This window comes from Aureococcus anophagefferens (genome assembly GCF_000186865.1).
Source record: "Aureococcus anophagefferens unplaced genomic scaffold AURANscaffold_13, whole genome shotgun sequence".
Taxonomy (NCBI): Eukaryota; class Pelagophyceae; order Pelagomonadales; family Pelagomonadaceae; genus Aureococcus; species Aureococcus anophagefferens.
Window position 1 is genome coordinate 1,053,231 of NW_008705573.1, and position 17,687 is coordinate 1,070,917.

A 17,687-nucleotide genomic window follows, 5' to 3' on the forward strand; every position below is an offset into this window, starting at 1 on the left:
CGCGGCCCGCGAACGACGTGGACCGGCTCAGCGCCACGGAGCCCGGGGCCGGCGCCGTGATGGGCCGCAGGGGCACGCCGGACCGCACGAGCATGTAGCCGTGCTGCACGCGGAGCGACTGCTTCACCTGTTTGGGCGTCGCGGGCGACGCGCGGAACCCGGGCAGGTTCGGGATCAGCGCCTACGGAATTAGTTCGGTGACGTCGCCGCGGCGCGCCGCGCGCGTTTTGGTTCGTTTCCCGGAAGCGGTTTTTGGACGCCGGCGGGGCGCCATCTGCTCCTTGGACGGGGAGCCCGTCCCGAGCTGCGGCGAGCTCATGGACAGGCCGAGGCTCCGCGCCGGGGACCGCATGGACATGGCGCGAGGCTCCGGCGGCCCGCGCGCGGCGAGACCGTCGCACGAGCGGACCGGGTCAACGGGCGCGCGGGCACGCACGGGCCCAGCGGACCGGCAATGGCCCACGGCGTATAGCGCAGCTCGTCTCGGAGAGCGCCGATGGGGGGCTGTGTCGGTATCTAACGCGTTGATTTTGATACATGCACGCCAGCGATGCCGTGCACCATTCGCTTCCATTACGAGGCCGCCATGACTCAACATCACTCGGACACGGCGACGGGCGCCGGCGCGCGGGCCTCCTCGACGATGCCCCGGAGGAGCGCGATCTTCGGCGCGTCCTCGTCGCGGTCGTACATGAGCGCGAGGTTGCCGAGGTACTTCTCCACGACGGCGACGAGCGCGGCGCGCTCCGGCGTGGGCTTCGGGTCGTCGAGGAAGTGGGCCGCGCCGGCCACGAGCTCCGACGCCTCGTAGACCGCCGGGTGCGGCGACGGGTCGGCGACGCCGCCGTCGAGCGAGCCCGCGGCGAGGCACTCCTGCTTGCGGACCATGGCGAGCGTCGCGGTGATCCAGTCGCGCGTCAGCTCGCCGCGCGGCTCGCACTTGCGCAGCGGGATGCCCTTGCCGTCGTAGCACGCCTTCGCGTGGGCCAGGTTCATGGACGCGTTCGCGAGGATCGCCGTGGCGCGGAACGCGAGGTAGTGGGACGGGCTCAGCTCCTGGCCCGCGCGCCACCTGGGCGGGAAAAGGGCGCGAACTTCCCAACTTCAAAGGCTCCTCTCTCGGCCAGTTTCCACTCGTATCGGCTGGTTTTTGGACGAGCGATCATCTCTCGGAACGGTCTCGAAGCGCGGATGCTTTTTCCGGAAAGCGCGCGCGCGGCACACGCACGTTGAAGCGACGTTGAATCACCCCTGTTCCGCCCCGCGCGCCACGCGAACTCGTCGACGGCGCGCCGCGTCGCCGCGGCGTCCGGCGCGGACGACACGGGCGGCTGGCCGATGGCGAAGCGCTCCTCGAGGTGCCGCAGCGCCGCGTGGGCGTCGTCGCGCAGCCCCTCGAGCTCCGCGGCGAGGCGCTCCTCCGTCGGCGCGGCGTCGAAGGGCCCGCAGCGCGCGCACTCCCAGAACGTCGCCGCGCGCGGCGCGTCCGTCTGCGGCTCCGCGAGGGTGACGACCGCGGAGCAGCCGGGGCACCGCGCGGCCCGGAGCGGGTCCGGCGCGACGCAGCGCTCGCAGCGGCAGAAGAAGTCGAAGCGCGACCGGAGCCGCTCGCGGCGGTCGCGCGTCGTCAGCCACCAGGGCGTCCCCGTGTAGCAGAACGACACGTGCTGCCCCGCCGCGATGGGGCGCACGCACGTGTAGTCCAGCGACCCGTCGGCGTGGCTCCGGAAGCGGCAGTTCGGCCGGCAGTCGTGGCAGCAGAGCGACGCGTCGACGTACAGCGCCGCGCGGCGCTCGACGCCCGGCGCGCCGCCGGCGACGCGGCTGTAGTTGTGGCTGTTGCAGTCCGCCAGGAGGATCAACGCCAGAATCTCGTCGCGCCCGAGCGCGCCGAACTCCTTGGTCCGCGCGAGCTCGAGCGCCTTTTCGCGCCGGACCTCGAGCATCGCGGACGTCCGGTCGAGCGCGGGGTGGTACATGCCGAGGATGCGTTTTTGTGTTGCCTTGTCGCATCTCTGGAAGGCGCGCAGCAGGAAGGGGTAGCCCCTGTCCGGCGGGTCGTCCCAGACGAGCACGGGCGTGTCGCTCACGATGACCTCGCCGGGCGCGAAGGGCCGCGTCGCGACGATCGTGCGCCCCATGAGGGCGTCGTGCTTCACGGTGACGCCCTCGTGCAGGCCCATGATGGGTTTTGTTGTTATCGGCGCGGCGCGGGGAGGTTTTGCGCGGTGCACGGGTGATCGAGGTGCACCTTACTTGATGTCCATTAGCGCAGGCCCAGACGCAGGACTGCAGTATGCACCTTGAATCATATATTGAACGTTTCCTGAGAAGGTAAATTTGGAGTCCCCAAAGGAAGCCACTTTGAGGCTGCCCGCGCCATGTCGGCCTTTCGCGACGGCGACTCCTACGCGCGCGCCGAGGCGCGCGGCCGGTCCGTGCGGCGCGAGGGGTCGCAGCAGCGCGTCGTCACGAACGCGTGCATCCCCGGCGGCTGCCTGCCGCAGGCCTGCCTCGACCGGTCGGTGATGAACGGCTGCGACGACATGTGCGCCGCCCGGGACGGGCGGCGCGACGGCGGCGGCGGCGCAACGAGCTCGCCGCGCCAGGCGCGCACGCCGAGCGCCTCCGGGCCCTACGAGGCCTTCGTCGTGCGCATGTTCGACCGGCTGTCGTTCGGGCTGTCGTTCTCGAGCAGCAGCGACCCGAAGCTGCTCCAGGCCCACGTCGTCTTCCGCCACGCGCAGCGCCTGCCCTGCGAGCCCTTCTTCGCCGACGACGTCGAGTTCTGGGCGCCCAAGGTCGTCGGCGTCGAGGACTGCGAGGGCATCGACGTCCAGTCGGCTTTACTCAACGCGGGCGACGGCGACAAGGCCTTCGCGGAGGCGCCGGGCGCCTGGCGGAAGCAGATGCTCTCCATCGACGGCTGGAACGCGGCGCTGAATTTCGGGCGCAAGCTCCGCAAGAAGTACTGCGGCCTCCTCGGCGACGCGCCGGAGACGGGTTTGGTCGACGCGCGCGCGACGGACACGATCCGCACGCAGCTGTCGACGCAGGGCGTGCTCGAGGGCCTCTGCCCGGGCAAGGGCATGGCGAAGAAGGTCTACTCGGCGACGACCTGGGCCCCCTTCGGGGGGCACCGGCCCTTCGACAAGCTCATGATCTCGCCGGGCCCCTTCGCGCGGCGCCTCATGGCGTCCATCAAGGTCCACGGCGACATCCGGGACGTGCTCGAGGGCCAGGCGGATTTGGAGCACAACGAGCGCTTCCTGCGCGAGTCGCTCAAGGTCGTCCACGCGGACGCGCCGCTCAACTTCGACCCGGAGACCGCGTCCATCTTTTTGCTGGGCGACTCGCTGAACCAGCGCCGCATGCACGGCGGGCCGTTGCCGCCGGGCATCTCGGCGCCCCTGGCCTTCTCCCTCGAGTCCTACTTCGAGGACGCGTTCGACCGCTGCGTGAGCGACCGGAACTGCGCGTTGGAGGCGCACGGGCCCATCGTCAAGGAGATCTTCTCGACGATGAAGTACGACACGACGGGCCGCAAACTCTTCCTCTACGGGGCCCACGACCTGACGATCTTGAGCTGCCTCCGCGTGCTCTGCGTGTTCCCCAAGCCCTACCCGGAGACGCTCATGTCGCTCATCCTCGAGACCTACGAGTGGTACGGCGCGACCTACCTCCGCGTCCAGTACGCGGGCAAGGACGCGAAGATCCCCTGCGTCAAGTACGAGACGACGCCCAAGGGCATCGAGATGTGCCTCCTCGCGGACGTCGAGGCGCTCGTCTTCCGCGACTGACGCCGGCCCACAATTCGCAACGCACGCCCCCAATTCTAAGACGCTTGTTTTTTTACACCTTCGCGAGCTGCTCCCGGATGCGGCCGAACCCGTCGAGCATGGCGTCGAGGACGCCGGGGCTCATCTCGAACGCCTCCTGGCCTGCGCGCGCGCGGGGGGGTCGCGTCCCGCGCGCGCGGCGTCGGAGCGCGGGCGCGGGGCGACGCGCGCAGCTCCGGCGCCTCGCCGACGCGCGTCGGCTGCGCCTGGACCTATGGCACGTCGGTTTTGGGGGCGCGCGCGAAGGAAGCGCGCACCTGGAGGTCGACGACGACGGCGGGGTTCGCGTTGGTCTTCGTCGGCGGCTCGACGCGCCAGGCGACGTCGACGAGCTTCGGGTGCGAGATGAGGTCGTCGCCCATCGTGTTTCCGAGGCGGATCCGCGTCGGCGCGGGGGTCCGCGGCCTCGGCGCGGCGGCGCAGCCCGTGGAGATGGTGATCAAGTTGAGGCGTTCAACAAAATTGGGTGCACACTCGGGCAGCCTCGACAGGGTGGGACGCTTCGGAAAGGCCGTCGTCGGCCGCCGGCGCGGCCCGGCCTGATCCTTGTTCCAGGATGAGCGCGAACCTCGCGTGGAACCAGACCAACAACTTCCAGGCCTACTACGGCGAGACGCCGACGCACCCGTCCTGGTTCAAGGAGATCCCCTTCGTCGCCCCCGACGACCTCACCAAGGCCATGAAGCGCACGATCCGCATCGGCTACGAGCACGTCGCGCCGCAAATGTACACGAGCGAGAAGCAGCGCCTCGCGGGCGGCTGGAAGGCCATGGAGGAGGAGCTCGCCCACGCGGAGTCCATCGACCAGGCCGGCCGCTACGAGATGCCGTCGTGGGACCAGTGGAAGGTCGAGTTCTGCAACTGGTGGGAGGTGCGCAAGCCGGGCCAGAAGCGCCTCGCGGAGATGATGGCCGTGTGGAACCCGGACCCCTACGGCGAGGCCGAGGCCGAGGCGAACAACTGGTACAAGGGCCTCCGCAAGTGGGCCGCGTGAGAATTTTCGGCGTAAGCGCTCGAGTGGCGGGGGGGCTAAGCTTGCGAGACACACCGGAGCGCCGGCGTGCGACTTAGCGGGGCGGGGGCGGGGGCGGCGCGAAACCAGCCAGCCCCGTCACTCGTACTTCTTCTTCCAGACGGGCGGGTCGAGGACGACGACGGTCGCGGAGATGTCGTCCTGGTAGCCGCCGCCCTCGTTGATCCAGTACTTCGTCGCGATGTTGACGAGGTACTTGGCGGCCATCTCCGCGCGGAGGGGCTCGTTGACGTTCAGCCGGAGGGACGCCTCGACGAAGCGGACGGCCTGCCGGTTGGACACGTACTCCCAGACGCCGTCGGAGGCCAGGATGATGAACTTGTCCGACGCCGTGAGCTTGACGTGGGACACGTCCGGCGTCGCGATGACGCCGATCTTCTTCGCCGCGTGGTCGCCGAGGGTCCGCGTCGGCTGGAGGCCCGGGCCCGAGAAGGACTCGTCGAACCAGATGCGGTCGCAGGCGTAGCCCGGCGCGGGCTCGACGACGCCGCCGGCCTCCTCGATGCGCTGGATCTCCGTCGCGTCCGTGATCTTGTGCTCCACGGTGACCTGGACGGCCTGGAGCGCGCACTTCTCGCTGACCTCCGTCGCCGTGGACCGGCGCCGGCCCGGCGCGTTCTTCGGCGGGTCCTCGCCCGTGCGCGGCGACGGCAGCTCCTCGTTCTTCGCGTTGTCCTCGAGGTCCACGGGCGGGTCGCCCTCCTTGACCTGGCCCAGGACGATTTTGGCGTCGCCCGTCGACGCGACCCACAGGTCGTCGCCCACGAGCATGGCGCCGACGCAGGTCGTGCCGCTCGACTGGCGGTCGAGGCCCAGCTCGTCGAAGTCGTTCAGGTTCTTGTCCGCGATGTCGTAGCAGGAGTCCCAGGCCTTGAGCACGTCCGCGTCCGGCGCCGCGCACGCCTTGCCCATCTCGTCGAGGACGCGCTTGACGACGTAGTCCGCGACGTAGTGGCCGTCCTTGCCGTGGCCGTCGGCGCAGAGGAAGAGGCAGGACGTCGCGCCCTCGGGGTCTCTCCCGTTCTTGAAGGGGTGCGCGACGAGGCACCGGTCCTGGTTGACCTTGTACTTGCCGTGGTTCTGGCCGTGCGTCGACACGGCGCCGCAGGAGAAGCGGTGCAGGGGCGTCTTGACGTCGTCGTCGATGGGCGGGTAGGCCAGGTCCTTCAAACCCAGCTGGCCGCGGAAGAAGTCGGGCGCGAGGAACCGGTGCGGGAACTCGTCGACGGCCTGGTGGATGCGCACGGCCTGCGTCGCCCGCACCTTCTTCTTGCCCGGGTTCGCCTTCTCCTCGCGCTCCGCCTCCTCGATGGCCGCCTGCTCCTCCGCGCGCCGCGTCTCGACGAACCGCTTGAGCTTGTCCTTGGCGATCATGAGCACCAAATCGTCGCTGATCTTGTCGTAGAGGTGCACCGTCACGTTCGCGTCGTCCCCCAAATCCTTCTTGAGCTTGCGCACGAGCCGCGAGCTCAAATTGACCTGGAACTCCGCGCCGGGCTTGCAGTAGACGTCGTTGATGCGCTTCGCCTCCGCGATCCGCGGCGCCTGGTCGTCGCCCTTCTTGAAGAGCTCCTTGTAGGCGTGGATGGCCCGGTAGCAGTCGAGGAGCTCCTCGGCGAACTCCGTCTTCAGGAACTTGAAGAGCTCGCCCTGCTCCTTCGTGTCCGTGAGGATCCTGCGCGAACGGCCGCGTGGGCGGCGGGGGGTTCCACGGGGGACGCGGCGACGCGCTTGTCGAGCACGCGCTTGAGGTCGTCGACGGAGTTGAAGGCGTCCTGGTAGTAGCTCGGCAGCACGACCTTGGGCTTCGCCTTCTCGCCGCCGCCGCCGCTGCGCGCGCGCGCGGGCGTCGGACGAGCGCGGCGCGGCGCCCCCCGCGATTGCGCGCGCGCGGCCGCGGGAGCATGCGCGAATGCGCCGCCTCTCCATGCCGCGCGCGCGCGGCCGGGCGCGCGCGTCGCGCGGCGCGGCCCGGACGCCGGCGGCCGCACCCGTCGGCGGTTTTGCTTCCTCCTCCGCCCATGGCGGGCGCGGAACCGCGGTCACGGTGCCGCGATCAGGCCGCCCCTCCGCTGCTTCGTTCGGCGCCGCTGAGTTCCGCGCAGCTTCGGACCGCGCGGTCGAGCACTTCTGTTATGGGGCTGGGCGCTCCAGGCGCGACAAGATGAGGTATCCAATGAAACTGGTTTTAATCTCCGATAACTCTGAAGGGTGATCTTGACCTCAAGGAGGGCTCGCCTCTGGCTGCCCAATTTTGGCCACGATGCCCGAGAGGAAAGGGCTGAAAAATTATCATGGGGCGAGTAACAAGATCCTCTCCGACCTCGTCAACCGCCACGCCGCCGCCCGGGGCAGCCGGGACCACCTCCACGAGACCCTCGATTTCATCCGCGACGAGACCAAGGCCGTCCGGCGCGGCGTCGAGCACGACGTCGAAGTGGTGACTGAAGAAATCGCGGGCGGCGGACGCGTGGCGCAGGCGCCCGAGTGGGACTGGCTCTGCCGCGGCGACGAATTCGACGAGACCGCGGACCGGGGGGAGCACGCGCCCCGGGGCAAGTCCATGAAGGCGTTTCTCCTCGACGCGGTCCCGCACAACACCGCCGTCGCGTGCGGCGCCGCCGACTCGACGGACAGCGACAGCGACAAGAACACGCCCCAGAAAAACCGGAAAGCTGGAGCCGTGGAGCGCCGCCGACTCGCGGGGGACGGCGACGACTCGTCGACGTCGTCGAGCGACGACGGCTCCGAGGCGCCGCCCGCGGCGCTCGACGACGCGGACCTGCTCTCGCCGCCGCCCGAGGACATCCCGACGCCGAAGCCCGCGACCAAGACCGTCGACGAGCGCGAGGCCGAGGCGGCGGGCAAGAAGAAGCGCGACTACGGCAAGGGCCTCGAGGACCGGAAGCTCGCGCGGCCGCGGACAGGGCAGCAAAAGGGTGATTCAACGTCGCTTCAACGTGAGTGTTCCGCGCGCGCGCGTTTCAGAAACAGCACCCACGCTTCGAGAGCGCTCCGAAGGATGATCGCTCGTCCAAAAATCAGCCGAAACGAGCGGAAAACGACCGAGATAGGAGCCTTTGAAGTTGGGAATTTCGCACCCTTTTGCTGCCCAGGCCGCGGAAGTCGACGACGTGGCGCGCGTGGTTCCTCAAGTCGAAGAAGGAGACGTCCGAGGGCAAGACCGAGTGGGAGGTGAACACGGGCCACCGCTTCCAGGACCGGCGGCAGCAGCGGCGCTTCAGTACGGACTTTGGGCGCAAGCGGGGGCCGCGGCTCAGCGTCATCGAGGCGCTCAAGGGCAAGCGCAAGACCGCGGAGCCGCCGCTGACGCCCGCGCTCGAGAAGACGCGGTCCGAGGCCGCTTTAAACGTCACGGAATCGGGCGAGTCGGCGGCGCTCCACAGCTTCAGCCTCCGCCAGCTCAGCGACATGGAGCGCGTCATCGAGCTCACGCAGCTCTTCCAGTGGATGGACGTCGACGGCGTCGGCGTCGTCGAGGCCGACGACATCCTGCGCGGCGCGAAGAAGCTCGCGGAGACCGCCGGCGACGACCACCGCGGCGGCTCCTTCTCCATGTCCCTCGACGAGATCCACCGCATGCTCGACCACGTGCCCCGGAAGGACACGACGGGCACGACGGAGCAGCTCAAGCTCGACGACTTCGTGAGCTTCGGCGCGCAGCACGGCGCGCCGGCCAAGGCGCTCAACGCGCACCGCAAGATCTCCCTCATGCTCAACGCCTGGCTCGTGCGCAAGCGGTTGAAGCGCTACAACTACGAGAACTACGACGAGCTCGCGGCCGTCTTCTACGAGACGTGCAAGAAGGCGCCCCAGCCCGGCCGCATGTCGGCCGTGCTCCTCCACGAGGCCCTCCAGGTCATCTTCCACGAGGAGGCCTACTCCATCGCCGACTGCTGCCGCATCATCGACGGCGCTAGGACGCCCGACGGCTGCGTCGACATCGACCAGTTTTTGGGCGTCGCGGAGCAGCGCATGCCGACGACGCTGGCGACGCTGTTGCGGCGCGCCCACCCCTGCGGCGGGCGGGCCTACGGGCGCAAGGACGCGGCGGACAAGGCGACGCTCTACCGCCTCTTCTGGGAGTACGACGTCGAGGACAGCGGCGAGATCGACGGCCGCCAGTTCTCCCTCGCGCTCGAGGAGCTCGCCCTCATCGAGAAGAGCGTGCAGTCGGAGCGCATGAAGCAGATCTTCGACGTCTCGGGCTGCAACTCGCCCATCCTCTTCTACGACCTCTACCTCTTCCAGGAGATCGTCACGAAGCTCCGCAGCATCCGCACGCGCGGCAAGGCCCTCGCGCTCTACAACTTCGTCTGCCGCCGCTACCGCGCGCGGAAGAAGCCCGTCCCGCTCCAGACCGCGCCCCCGCCGGCCCTCGGCGACCTCCTGGTCATGATCAGCCTCAACACGCGCCGCCACGAACTCTACGACCGCCGCCACGACGAGCCCCTGTGAGCGTTACGACGGGGAGGCCCCTGTGGCCGTTACAGGTAGGCCGCGACGGCGAGGGGCAGCCCCTGTGGCCGTTACAGGTAGGCCGCGACGGCGAGGGACACGCGCGGCTCGCAGAGCGGGTGGCAGAGCACCGCGACGGCCAGGGCGATCTGCTGCATGTCGAGCGCCGTCGCGAGCGCGCGCGCCCGGCCGCGGATCTCGCTCAAAGCGACGGCGTCGTTGCGCAGGTCCGCGCCCATCTCGCGCGCCTCGGCGAACGACGCGGCGACGCGGCTGCCCAGCACGCGCACGTCGAGGCACGGGTGGTAGATGTTCGCCGTCCGGTCTCCGCGAAGCTTGGAGATGGAGTGGAGGATCTTGCCGCCGCAGCGCCGGGGCGCCTCCGACGGCAGATCCGCCCGACACAGCGGGCACTTGCGCCGGCTCGCCGTCGCCCGGAGCAGCGCGGCCCTTAGGCACCGCGAGCAGAAGACGTGGAGGCAGGGCGTGTAGACGGGGTCCGAGAGCAACGATAAACATATCGCGCACTCGAGGTCGTCGGCCCGCGGGCTCGCGGCCGCCGGCTCCGGCGCTTCGGCCTCCCCGGCGGCGGCGGGGCTCCCGGGCCGCGCGCGCAGCGCGAGGATGTTGCCCAGGCCCCGGTCCGCGAGCCAGCGCGCGATCTCCGGCGAGGGGGCGGGCCGGTCGTCGGCCGGGAGCACCTGGAGCTTCACGCCGCTCCGCCGCATGATCTGCGCCGTGCGCGACCGCGGCGTCTTGCAGCGCGGGCTCGACGGGCGCTCCGGCGCCGCGCCGGCGAGGAGCCGCGCCGCGCGGCCGTGGACCTGGCTCCCCCGAAGTTCGGGCGCGCGCTCGAGCACGTCCCGGCCCCGCAGCGTCAGCGCGCCCGCGGCGGCGCGCCGCCGCATCCAGGCGACGTAGGCGAGGAGCGCCCGCTTCCGCGCGAGCGCCGACGACTTGACGCCGACGTCGCCGAAGCGGAGGAACACGGCGAGGTCCGTCGCGTGCGACCGCCCGACGACGCAGTGCCGCGCGACGTCGGCGCGGTTCCCGGGCCAGCCGCGGACGAGCGCGCGGCACGCCGCGAGCTTCGCGCCGTGCTTCTCGAAGGTCGGCCCGCGCGCCGTCGGCGGCGTCCACTCGCCGCCCGCGCGGAGGTACGCGGCGAGCATGAAGACCGCGCCGCGCTCGAAGGCCAGGTGTGCGAGCGTCCGCCCGTCCTCGAAGGGCCGCGACGCGTCCGCGCGCGGCAGGTCGCTCAGCACGTTGAAGAGCGCGGCCGAACACCGGAACTCGTCCGCGGCGCTCGACGCGCCGACGAGCGCGCGCGCCTCGTTGCGCTGCCGCTCGGCTCGCAGCGTGGCCGAGAGCTCCCGCGCCCAGGCCTGCCGCGGGGCGCCGGCGTCGGCCGTGAGCCGCCGCCGCGCGACGCGGCCGCGCGGATCGTCGAAGTGCGACGGCTGCTTCTTGCGCCGTCCCAGCGGGGCGAGGCGCGTCGTCGACGCCCGCGCCCGAGGCATCTTTCGGCCGTCGTCGTCGGGGCAGCTCTCTGCGATGCTCTCAGCACTCTGGAGACCACCTCCCCAGCCCTCGAGGCATCATCCTTCGGCCATCGCGTCGGGGCAGCTCCGTGGCTTAAGGGAGAAGGTCAGCCTTGAAGCCTCGATGCCCTAAAAAACCTTAGCGCGGCGTCGTCGGCCCGCCGGACGGCGACACGGCGCGGCAGGCCGCGCCGTCGGGGAAGCGGGCGCGGTCGCTGCGCGTCGCGCGGATCAGGAGGAAGGCGTGGTCCTCGACGCCGCGGAGGAGCGCGGGCTCGACGCGGGACGTCTCGACGCGCGTCCACTTGCCGTCGCCCCGGAGGCCCGCGAAGAGCTCGACGAGGCCGTGCCTCCCGTCCGGGCAGCACAGCAGCAGCGCGCCGCGCGTGCGGAGCAGCGCCGCCGCGGCGTCGAGGACGCTCCGCGTCGCGCCGCTCGAGTAGACGAGGTCCGCCCCGAGGACGACGTCGAAGTCGCCCGCCCGCGCCCGGAGCGCCGCGGGCGGCTCCGTCCAGTCGAGGGCCAGGACCGTCGCGCGGCCCCGCGTGTTCGCCTCGAGGCAGCCGAGGAGGCGCGCCTCGCGGTCCGACGCGGTCACGGTCTTCGCGCCGAGGTCGACGCACGCGCGCGCCACGAGGCCCACGCCCGCGCCGAGCTCGCAGACGTCGCGGTCGCGCACGACGTCGGCGTCGCGCGCCGCGAGCCAGCGCGCGAGGGCGACGGCGGAGTCCCAGACGCGGCAGCCGCTGCAGAAGTAGTTCGACGCGCACTGGCGGAGCTCGACGTCTTCGGCGCCGCCGACGTCGACGCGCACCGTCTCCCACGCGACGGCCGCGCCCTCGGGCTCCCAGCTCCCGCAGCAGACGACGCTCTCGAGCTTGCGCTTGCGCCTCGGCGGCGGGACCGCCTCCGCGCAGCGCTCGAGCGCCGCGACGACGGCGGGCCCGCGGCCGCGGCGCAGCGCCTCGAGGACCTCCCGGCCGCCGGGAAGGCGCAGGAGCTCGTCGGACGCCGTGGCGGGGTTGCGTGCCGCGTCGAGGAGCAGCGCCAGATCTGACGGTGGGTTTAATTTTGCGAGCTGTTCGAGCTGGCGCAGGCTGTGGGCGAAGTCGTCGGACTGGCAGTCGGCGACGCCGTGCGCGGGCGAGGCCGAGGCCTCCAGGGCGAAGTCGTCGGACTGGCAGTCGGCGACGCCGTGCGCGGGCGAGGCCGAGGCCTCCATCGCACCAGCAAAGCTCAACGAGTGTGCATCTTTGACCAGCGGCGCGACGATGATGGGCCGCCGGTTTGCTTGCAAGCGGGCAGCCGAGAACCGTTCGCGTGACCTCGTCCGCACCGGCGGCCGTCGCGAGTAGCCGTCATGCGCTGGCTCGCTCTGGCGTGCGCGTGCCGCGCCGCGTCGGACGAGGTCGTGATCTCCTACGAGGGCAGCATCGACGCGAACCTCGGCGGCCTGGGCAACCGCCTGCTGGGCCTCATCTCGGCGAAGATGTTCGCGGACCTCGCGCGCGCGAGATTCGCCGTCGTCGACGAGCGCTTCACGGGCCTCGCGCGCTTCAGCGAACTGTTCGAGTACCCGCCGGCGCTGCGGTGGAACGCGTCGCACGACGATTACGACCCGACGTGCAAACTGATGTTCGAGAACCACAAGTGCGGCCAGACTTTAGCGCATCTGAATAGTCGGCGGAGCGGCCACGAGAAGCTCATGGCGAAGCTCCACCCCGAGTCGTCGACGCTGCGGCTGCGGTTCCCGCAGTGCGACGTTTTTAGGGTCGTCTCGAATATGTACTTCGGGGCGCTCTACCGGCCAAACGCGACGCGGCCGTCCTTCGGCGACGTCGTCGCGTCCATCGCGCGGCCCTCCGCGGCCATCGCGGCGCGCGTGCGCAACGCGACGAAGGGCTGGGAGCCGGCGAACCACGCCGTCGCCGTGCACCTCCGGTCCTTCTTCAAGCCCGACCTCGGCGCCGTCGCCGGCTGCCTCTGCGACGTCGCCGCCAGGACGTCCTACGCGGCGACGCGGCAGCAGCGCGACCCGCCGCCGGCCGTGAAGCAGGCCTGGCTCATTTCGGACAGCGCGCGGCTGCAGATCGAGCTCCGGGATATGCTGGCGGCGCGCTGCGGCCTCGACGCGAGGCTCTCGGCGAACGCCTACGACCTCGCGGCCGGCGAGGACTCGCGCGCGCACCGGCGGGGGCCGGACATCGTCGACGCGGCCTTCGACCACGCGCTCGCGCGGACGGCGCGCGTCTTCCTGGGCACGCCGGGTTCGAGCTTCTCGGACACGGCCGTGGGCCTCCACCCCGACGCGTCCCGGCTGCGCCTCCCCGACTGCGCGCCCATCCCCGCGCGCGACCACGCGCCGCCGAACCACAAGTGGTGCCGCCAGGTCGGCTGACATGTACTTCATGTTCACTTCAAGTACAGGCTTAAGTACCGCAAATCGGGCGATTCAGCTATGGCCGAAGGCCGCAGCGCGCGCACGCGCGCGCTCAACGAGGAGCTGCACCAGTACGCGCGGCGCAAGGATTATGCGAACGTCATGGCGACGCTCGCGCGCGGCGAGCGGGACAAGACCGTCGACGGCCGCACCTTCGCCATCGCCATCAGCGCCTGCGCCGACGCCGGCGACGCCGCGGGCGCCGTGCGGCTCCTGCGCGCGGCGGCCGACCGCGGCGGCAAGTGCGCGCCGGAGGTCGCCGCGTGCACGGCCTGCGTCAAGGCGCTCTGCGGCGACGACCTGCCCGGCGCGAGGGAGCTCCTGCGGGCCATGGCGCGCGCGCCCGCGGCGACGCCGCGCTTCGGCGCGCTCGCGGAGGCCGCGCGGCCCAACGCGCGGACGGCGAACACGTTCCTGCGCGGCTGCCTGCGCCACGGCGACGGGCGCGCCGCGGACTGGTGCGTCGAGGCCATGGAAGCCTGGGGCCTCGAGGCCGACGCGAACGGTCGATCCTACGTCTGCGCGACGCACGCGGCGGCCCTGCGGCCCGCGGAGGCCCGGGCGGCGCTCCGGGGGTTCGACGAGGCGGAGCCGCTGGTCAGGGTCGCGCGCGCGCACGCGCTCCTCGGCGACGCGGCCGCGGCGGTCGCCGTCGCCGACGAGGCGCTCGCGCTGCCGACGAGCGAGGCCGCCGCGGGCCGCGCGGGCCTGCGGGACGACGCGCGGCGCGCGGCGTCCAACGACGCCTTCCGCGCGCACCGCGCGGCCGAGGCGCGGCGCGACGCGGAGCTCGTCCGCGAGGCCGCGAAGCGCGCGTCCGCTTCCGCCACGCTCGCGGCGCTGGCCAAGGTCGTCGTCTGCGACCACCTCGAGGACCCCGCGGCGACGGTCGACGCGCTGAAGCGCGCCTTCGGCCTCGAGGAGGTCGCGTACCGCGCCGCGCGGGAGGCGCTCGGCGCGGGCGCGTCGCGCGCGGACCGGAAGCGCGTCGGGAAGCGCGTCCGCGACGCGCTGGCCGCCGTCGAGGCGCGGCGCGCCGGCGCCCTCGACGTGCGCGCGCTCGTCGCGCCGGGCGCGGCGACGGCGCACGTCGAACTGGGCTGCGGCGACGGCGAGTGGGCCGCGGCGCGCGCGAGCGCCAGCCCGGACGAGGCCTGGCTCTGCTGCGAGTGGCGCCACGACCGCGCGGCGGCCGTCGTCGGCCGCGCGGCCCTGTCGGGGCTCGCGAACCTGGGCGTCGCGCGCGGCGCGGCGCTCCCGCTCGTGGCCGCGCTCGGCGCCGGCACCGTGGACCGCGTCTACGCGAACTTCCCCGAGCCGCCGGCGCAGACGGGCGCCGTCGACGGCGACTTCGACGGGCGCCACATGCTCGACGGGCCGTGCCTGCACGCCGTCGCGAAGGCGCTGCGGCCGGGCGGCGCGCTCACGGTCGTCACGGACAACGAGTGGTACGCGCGGCTCTCCGCGGACGCCGCGGCCGCCGTCGGCGGCTGGGCGACGCCGGCGCTGACATCGGCGCCGGGCGAGCGCTACGTCCGCCACTACGCGCGCGGCGCCGTCGCGGTCTACGCGGGCGCGCCGGGGCCGGCCGTGGGCCACGGCGCGGTCTCGGCGGCCGGCGACTCCTTCTTCGACCGCCTGTGGCGCCGCGGCGTCTCGCAGCACGCGTCCGCCGGCGACCGCTACGTGCTCCACCTCGTCCGCAACGGCGACGCGCCGCGCGAGCCCGAGGCGCGCGCGGCACCCGCCGCCGCCGCGCCGCCGGAGAAGCGGAAGCGCCGCGTGCCGACGGGCGGCAAGTACGGCAAGAAGAAGAAGAAGAAGAAGAAGGCGGCGGTGTAAGTTTCTAAGTTACAGGTCGCGGGTTAAGCAGGGGGGGACGTGCGGGCAGCGGAGGCGGAGGCGCCTGTAGTGGCCCGGGTCGATCTCCTGATTCCCGGGAGAACAGACGTCCGCGCCGGCGGCCTAGCCGCTAGCGCGCAGTCAGGCACAGGGGCTTATAGCAATCGGGAGCGGGCTGGTCGCGGACTTTGTGCGACCAGTGGGAGCGGGGGGTGTGTTTTGGTGTTGGCGCGCCCGTGGTCAGGGGCTGACCGCGGGCGCGGGTTGCTGGACGACGGGCACGACCGCCGCGGGCTGCGGCACGGGCACCGGCGCGCTGGGCGCGGGCGGCGCCGCGGCCATGGCGACGTCCGCGCGCGGCGCCGCGGGCGCGGCGGGCGCGGCCCGCGGCGCCGCGGGCGCGGTGACGACGCGCGGCGCCGCGGGCGCGGCGACGACGCGCGGCTGCGCCGCCGCCGCCGCCGCGGGCGGCCGCGGCGCGGCGGCGGCCGGCGCGGCCGGCGCGGGCGCGGCCGGCGGCGCCGCGGCCGGCGCGCCGGCGGCGCAGGGCTCGGCGATGAGCTCGCCGGACGCGTCCTTGCGCCGCATGTAGCCCTCGCGGCCGCGCGCGCGGCAGGTGTCGCACTTGGACGCCGCGAGCTTGCCCGCGAACGCCGCGAGGTTGCGGAAGCGCTTGCAGCCCTTGCACCACTTGAAGTAGCGGCGGCGGCGACGACCGCGGGCGCGGCGGCGGGCGTCGCGGGCGCCGCCGCGGGCGCGGCGGGCGCGGCGGCGACGGCCGCGGCCGCGGGCGCCGCGGGCGCCGCGGGCGCCGCGGGCGCCGCGGCGACGGCCATGGGCACCGGGGCGGGCGTCGCGGGCGCCGCGGGCGCGGCCGCCGGCGCGACCGTCGCGGGCGTCGCCGGCGCCGCCGCGGGCGCGGGCGTCGCGGGCGGCGCGGGCGTCGCCGGCGCGGCGGGCGCCGCGGGCGGCGCGGGCGGCGCGGGCGCGGCGGGCGCGGCGGGCGGGCGGGCGGCGGGCGCGGCCGCGGGGTCGCCCGGGACGCGGCCGCACATGACGCAGTGGCGCGCGCCCCGCGCCTTGGCGCGCGGGTAGTTGATGAGCGCGTCGTAGACCGGCGCGGCGCCCGGGGGCAGCTCCGTGAGCGGCGGCAACGTCGTCGCGGGCACCGTCGACGACACGGCCCCCGCCACCGTCGCCGGCAGGACGCGGCTCTTGTCGTCGGGGTCGACGCCGCCGCCGCCGACGGCGGGCTGCGCGAGCACCGTCGTCGCGGGCGTCGCGGTGCCCTGGCCGTCGTTCGCCCGCGGCGGCGCGACGGCGACGGGCTGCTTCTTCCGGCCCGACGCCTTGGCGTCGCGCCGGGCACCGCGGGGCGCTTCGTCGCGCATGCGCGCCATGGCCGCGGCCTTGGAGCCCTTGGGCTTGCCGCCGCCGCCGGAGGAAGCCCGCCGGCGGGACGCGGAGCCGCGGCCGCGGCTCGCCGCGGGCGGCTTCCGCGTGTTCGCGCCGCCGCGCTGGGGCAGCAATTCCACGCAGTCGACGACGCCGTCGAGGTCCATCTCGAAGGCCACGTCCTGGTCGAAGGACCAGGTGCTGTCGACCGTCGAGCCGCGGCGGCGCCGGACGACGCCCGCGGCGGCGATCGCCGCGGCCGCGGCCGCGTCGTCGATGTCGCTGGAGAAGACCGCGCCGCCCATGTCGTCGAGGTCCATGAGCGTCTCGAACTCGAGGCCCACGGACGCCACGGAGTCCGTCCGGTGGCGCCGCGACGAGTCCGGCGTGCCCGGTAGCGACTCGAGATTCGAGATCTCGAGCTTCCCCGCGCGGATCAGCCGCTCCAGCGGCTCCGCGTCCTTGTTGCCCGACGCGACGAAGTGGTCCAGCGCCGCGTGGAGCTCGTCGTGGTCGCCGAGGATCAGTAAATCCTTGATCGCGTTCTTCTGCCGCGCGTCGATGATGCCCTTGGCTTCGAGCGCGGCGATGCACCGGAGGCGGCGCACGGCGTTGCGGCCGCCGCCCGCGGGCCGCCGCGGCGGCGGCCGCTCCTCGAGGGACCCGTCGCTGCGCGCGCTGTCGAGGCTCGCCGGCTGGGCCCGGAGCCGCATGGAGTTGAGCGACGACGAGAGCTCGTCCTCCGAGGGGGCCCGGTCTCTCTCGGACTTGACGCGGACGCGGCCGCCCCAGGTGTGGGCGCCGCCGTGGCGCTCGAGGGTGCCCGCGCGGGGGCCCTCGGCCCGCGACCGGCTCTTCTTCGTCGAGTGGGTCCGGTCCGCGGACGCGGGCGTGCCGTTCGGAGGCGTGTGCGAGAGGAACGCGAGCTCGCGGCCGTCGAGCGCCGGCGGCCTAAGGACGGGCGGTTCGGAGGGCGCGGGGGGGGGTAAAATGTCGCGGACCGCGCCGACGGCACGGGCGGGGGCGGCGGCGGTTTCGAACGGGGCGCCGGATACGCGCGGCTGCTCCCAGTCGACGACGCCCCGGTCGACGAGGCTTCCCGAGCGCACGAGCTCCGC

General features: G+C 73.0%; 2 protein-coding genes across 2 annotated transcripts; one reads left to right on the forward strand and one right to left on the reverse strand.

The window, feature by feature from the left end:
* Window positions 1-4,950: 4,950 nt before the first annotated feature.
* AURANDRAFT_28197 (hypothetical protein) lies at window positions 4,951-5,643 on the reverse strand (the record flags this gene model as incomplete). Its single annotated transcript, XM_009040046.1, has 2 exons — window positions 4,951-5,445; window positions 5,560-5,643. The coding sequence occupies 2 exons, from the start codon at window positions 5,641-5,643 to the stop codon at window positions 4,951-4,953; spliced, it is 579 nt and encodes a 192-aa protein (XP_009038294.1).
* A 1,492-nt stretch (window positions 5,644-7,135) lies between these two features.
* On the forward strand, window positions 7,136-9,351 carry AURANDRAFT_65226 (hypothetical protein; the record flags this gene model as incomplete). Its single annotated transcript, XM_009039991.1, has 2 exons — window positions 7,136-7,821; window positions 7,989-9,351. The coding sequence occupies 2 exons, from the start codon at window positions 7,136-7,138 to the stop codon at window positions 9,349-9,351; spliced, it is 2,049 nt and encodes a 682-aa protein (XP_009038239.1).
* Between the last annotated feature and the right edge of the window lie 8,336 nt (window positions 9,352-17,687).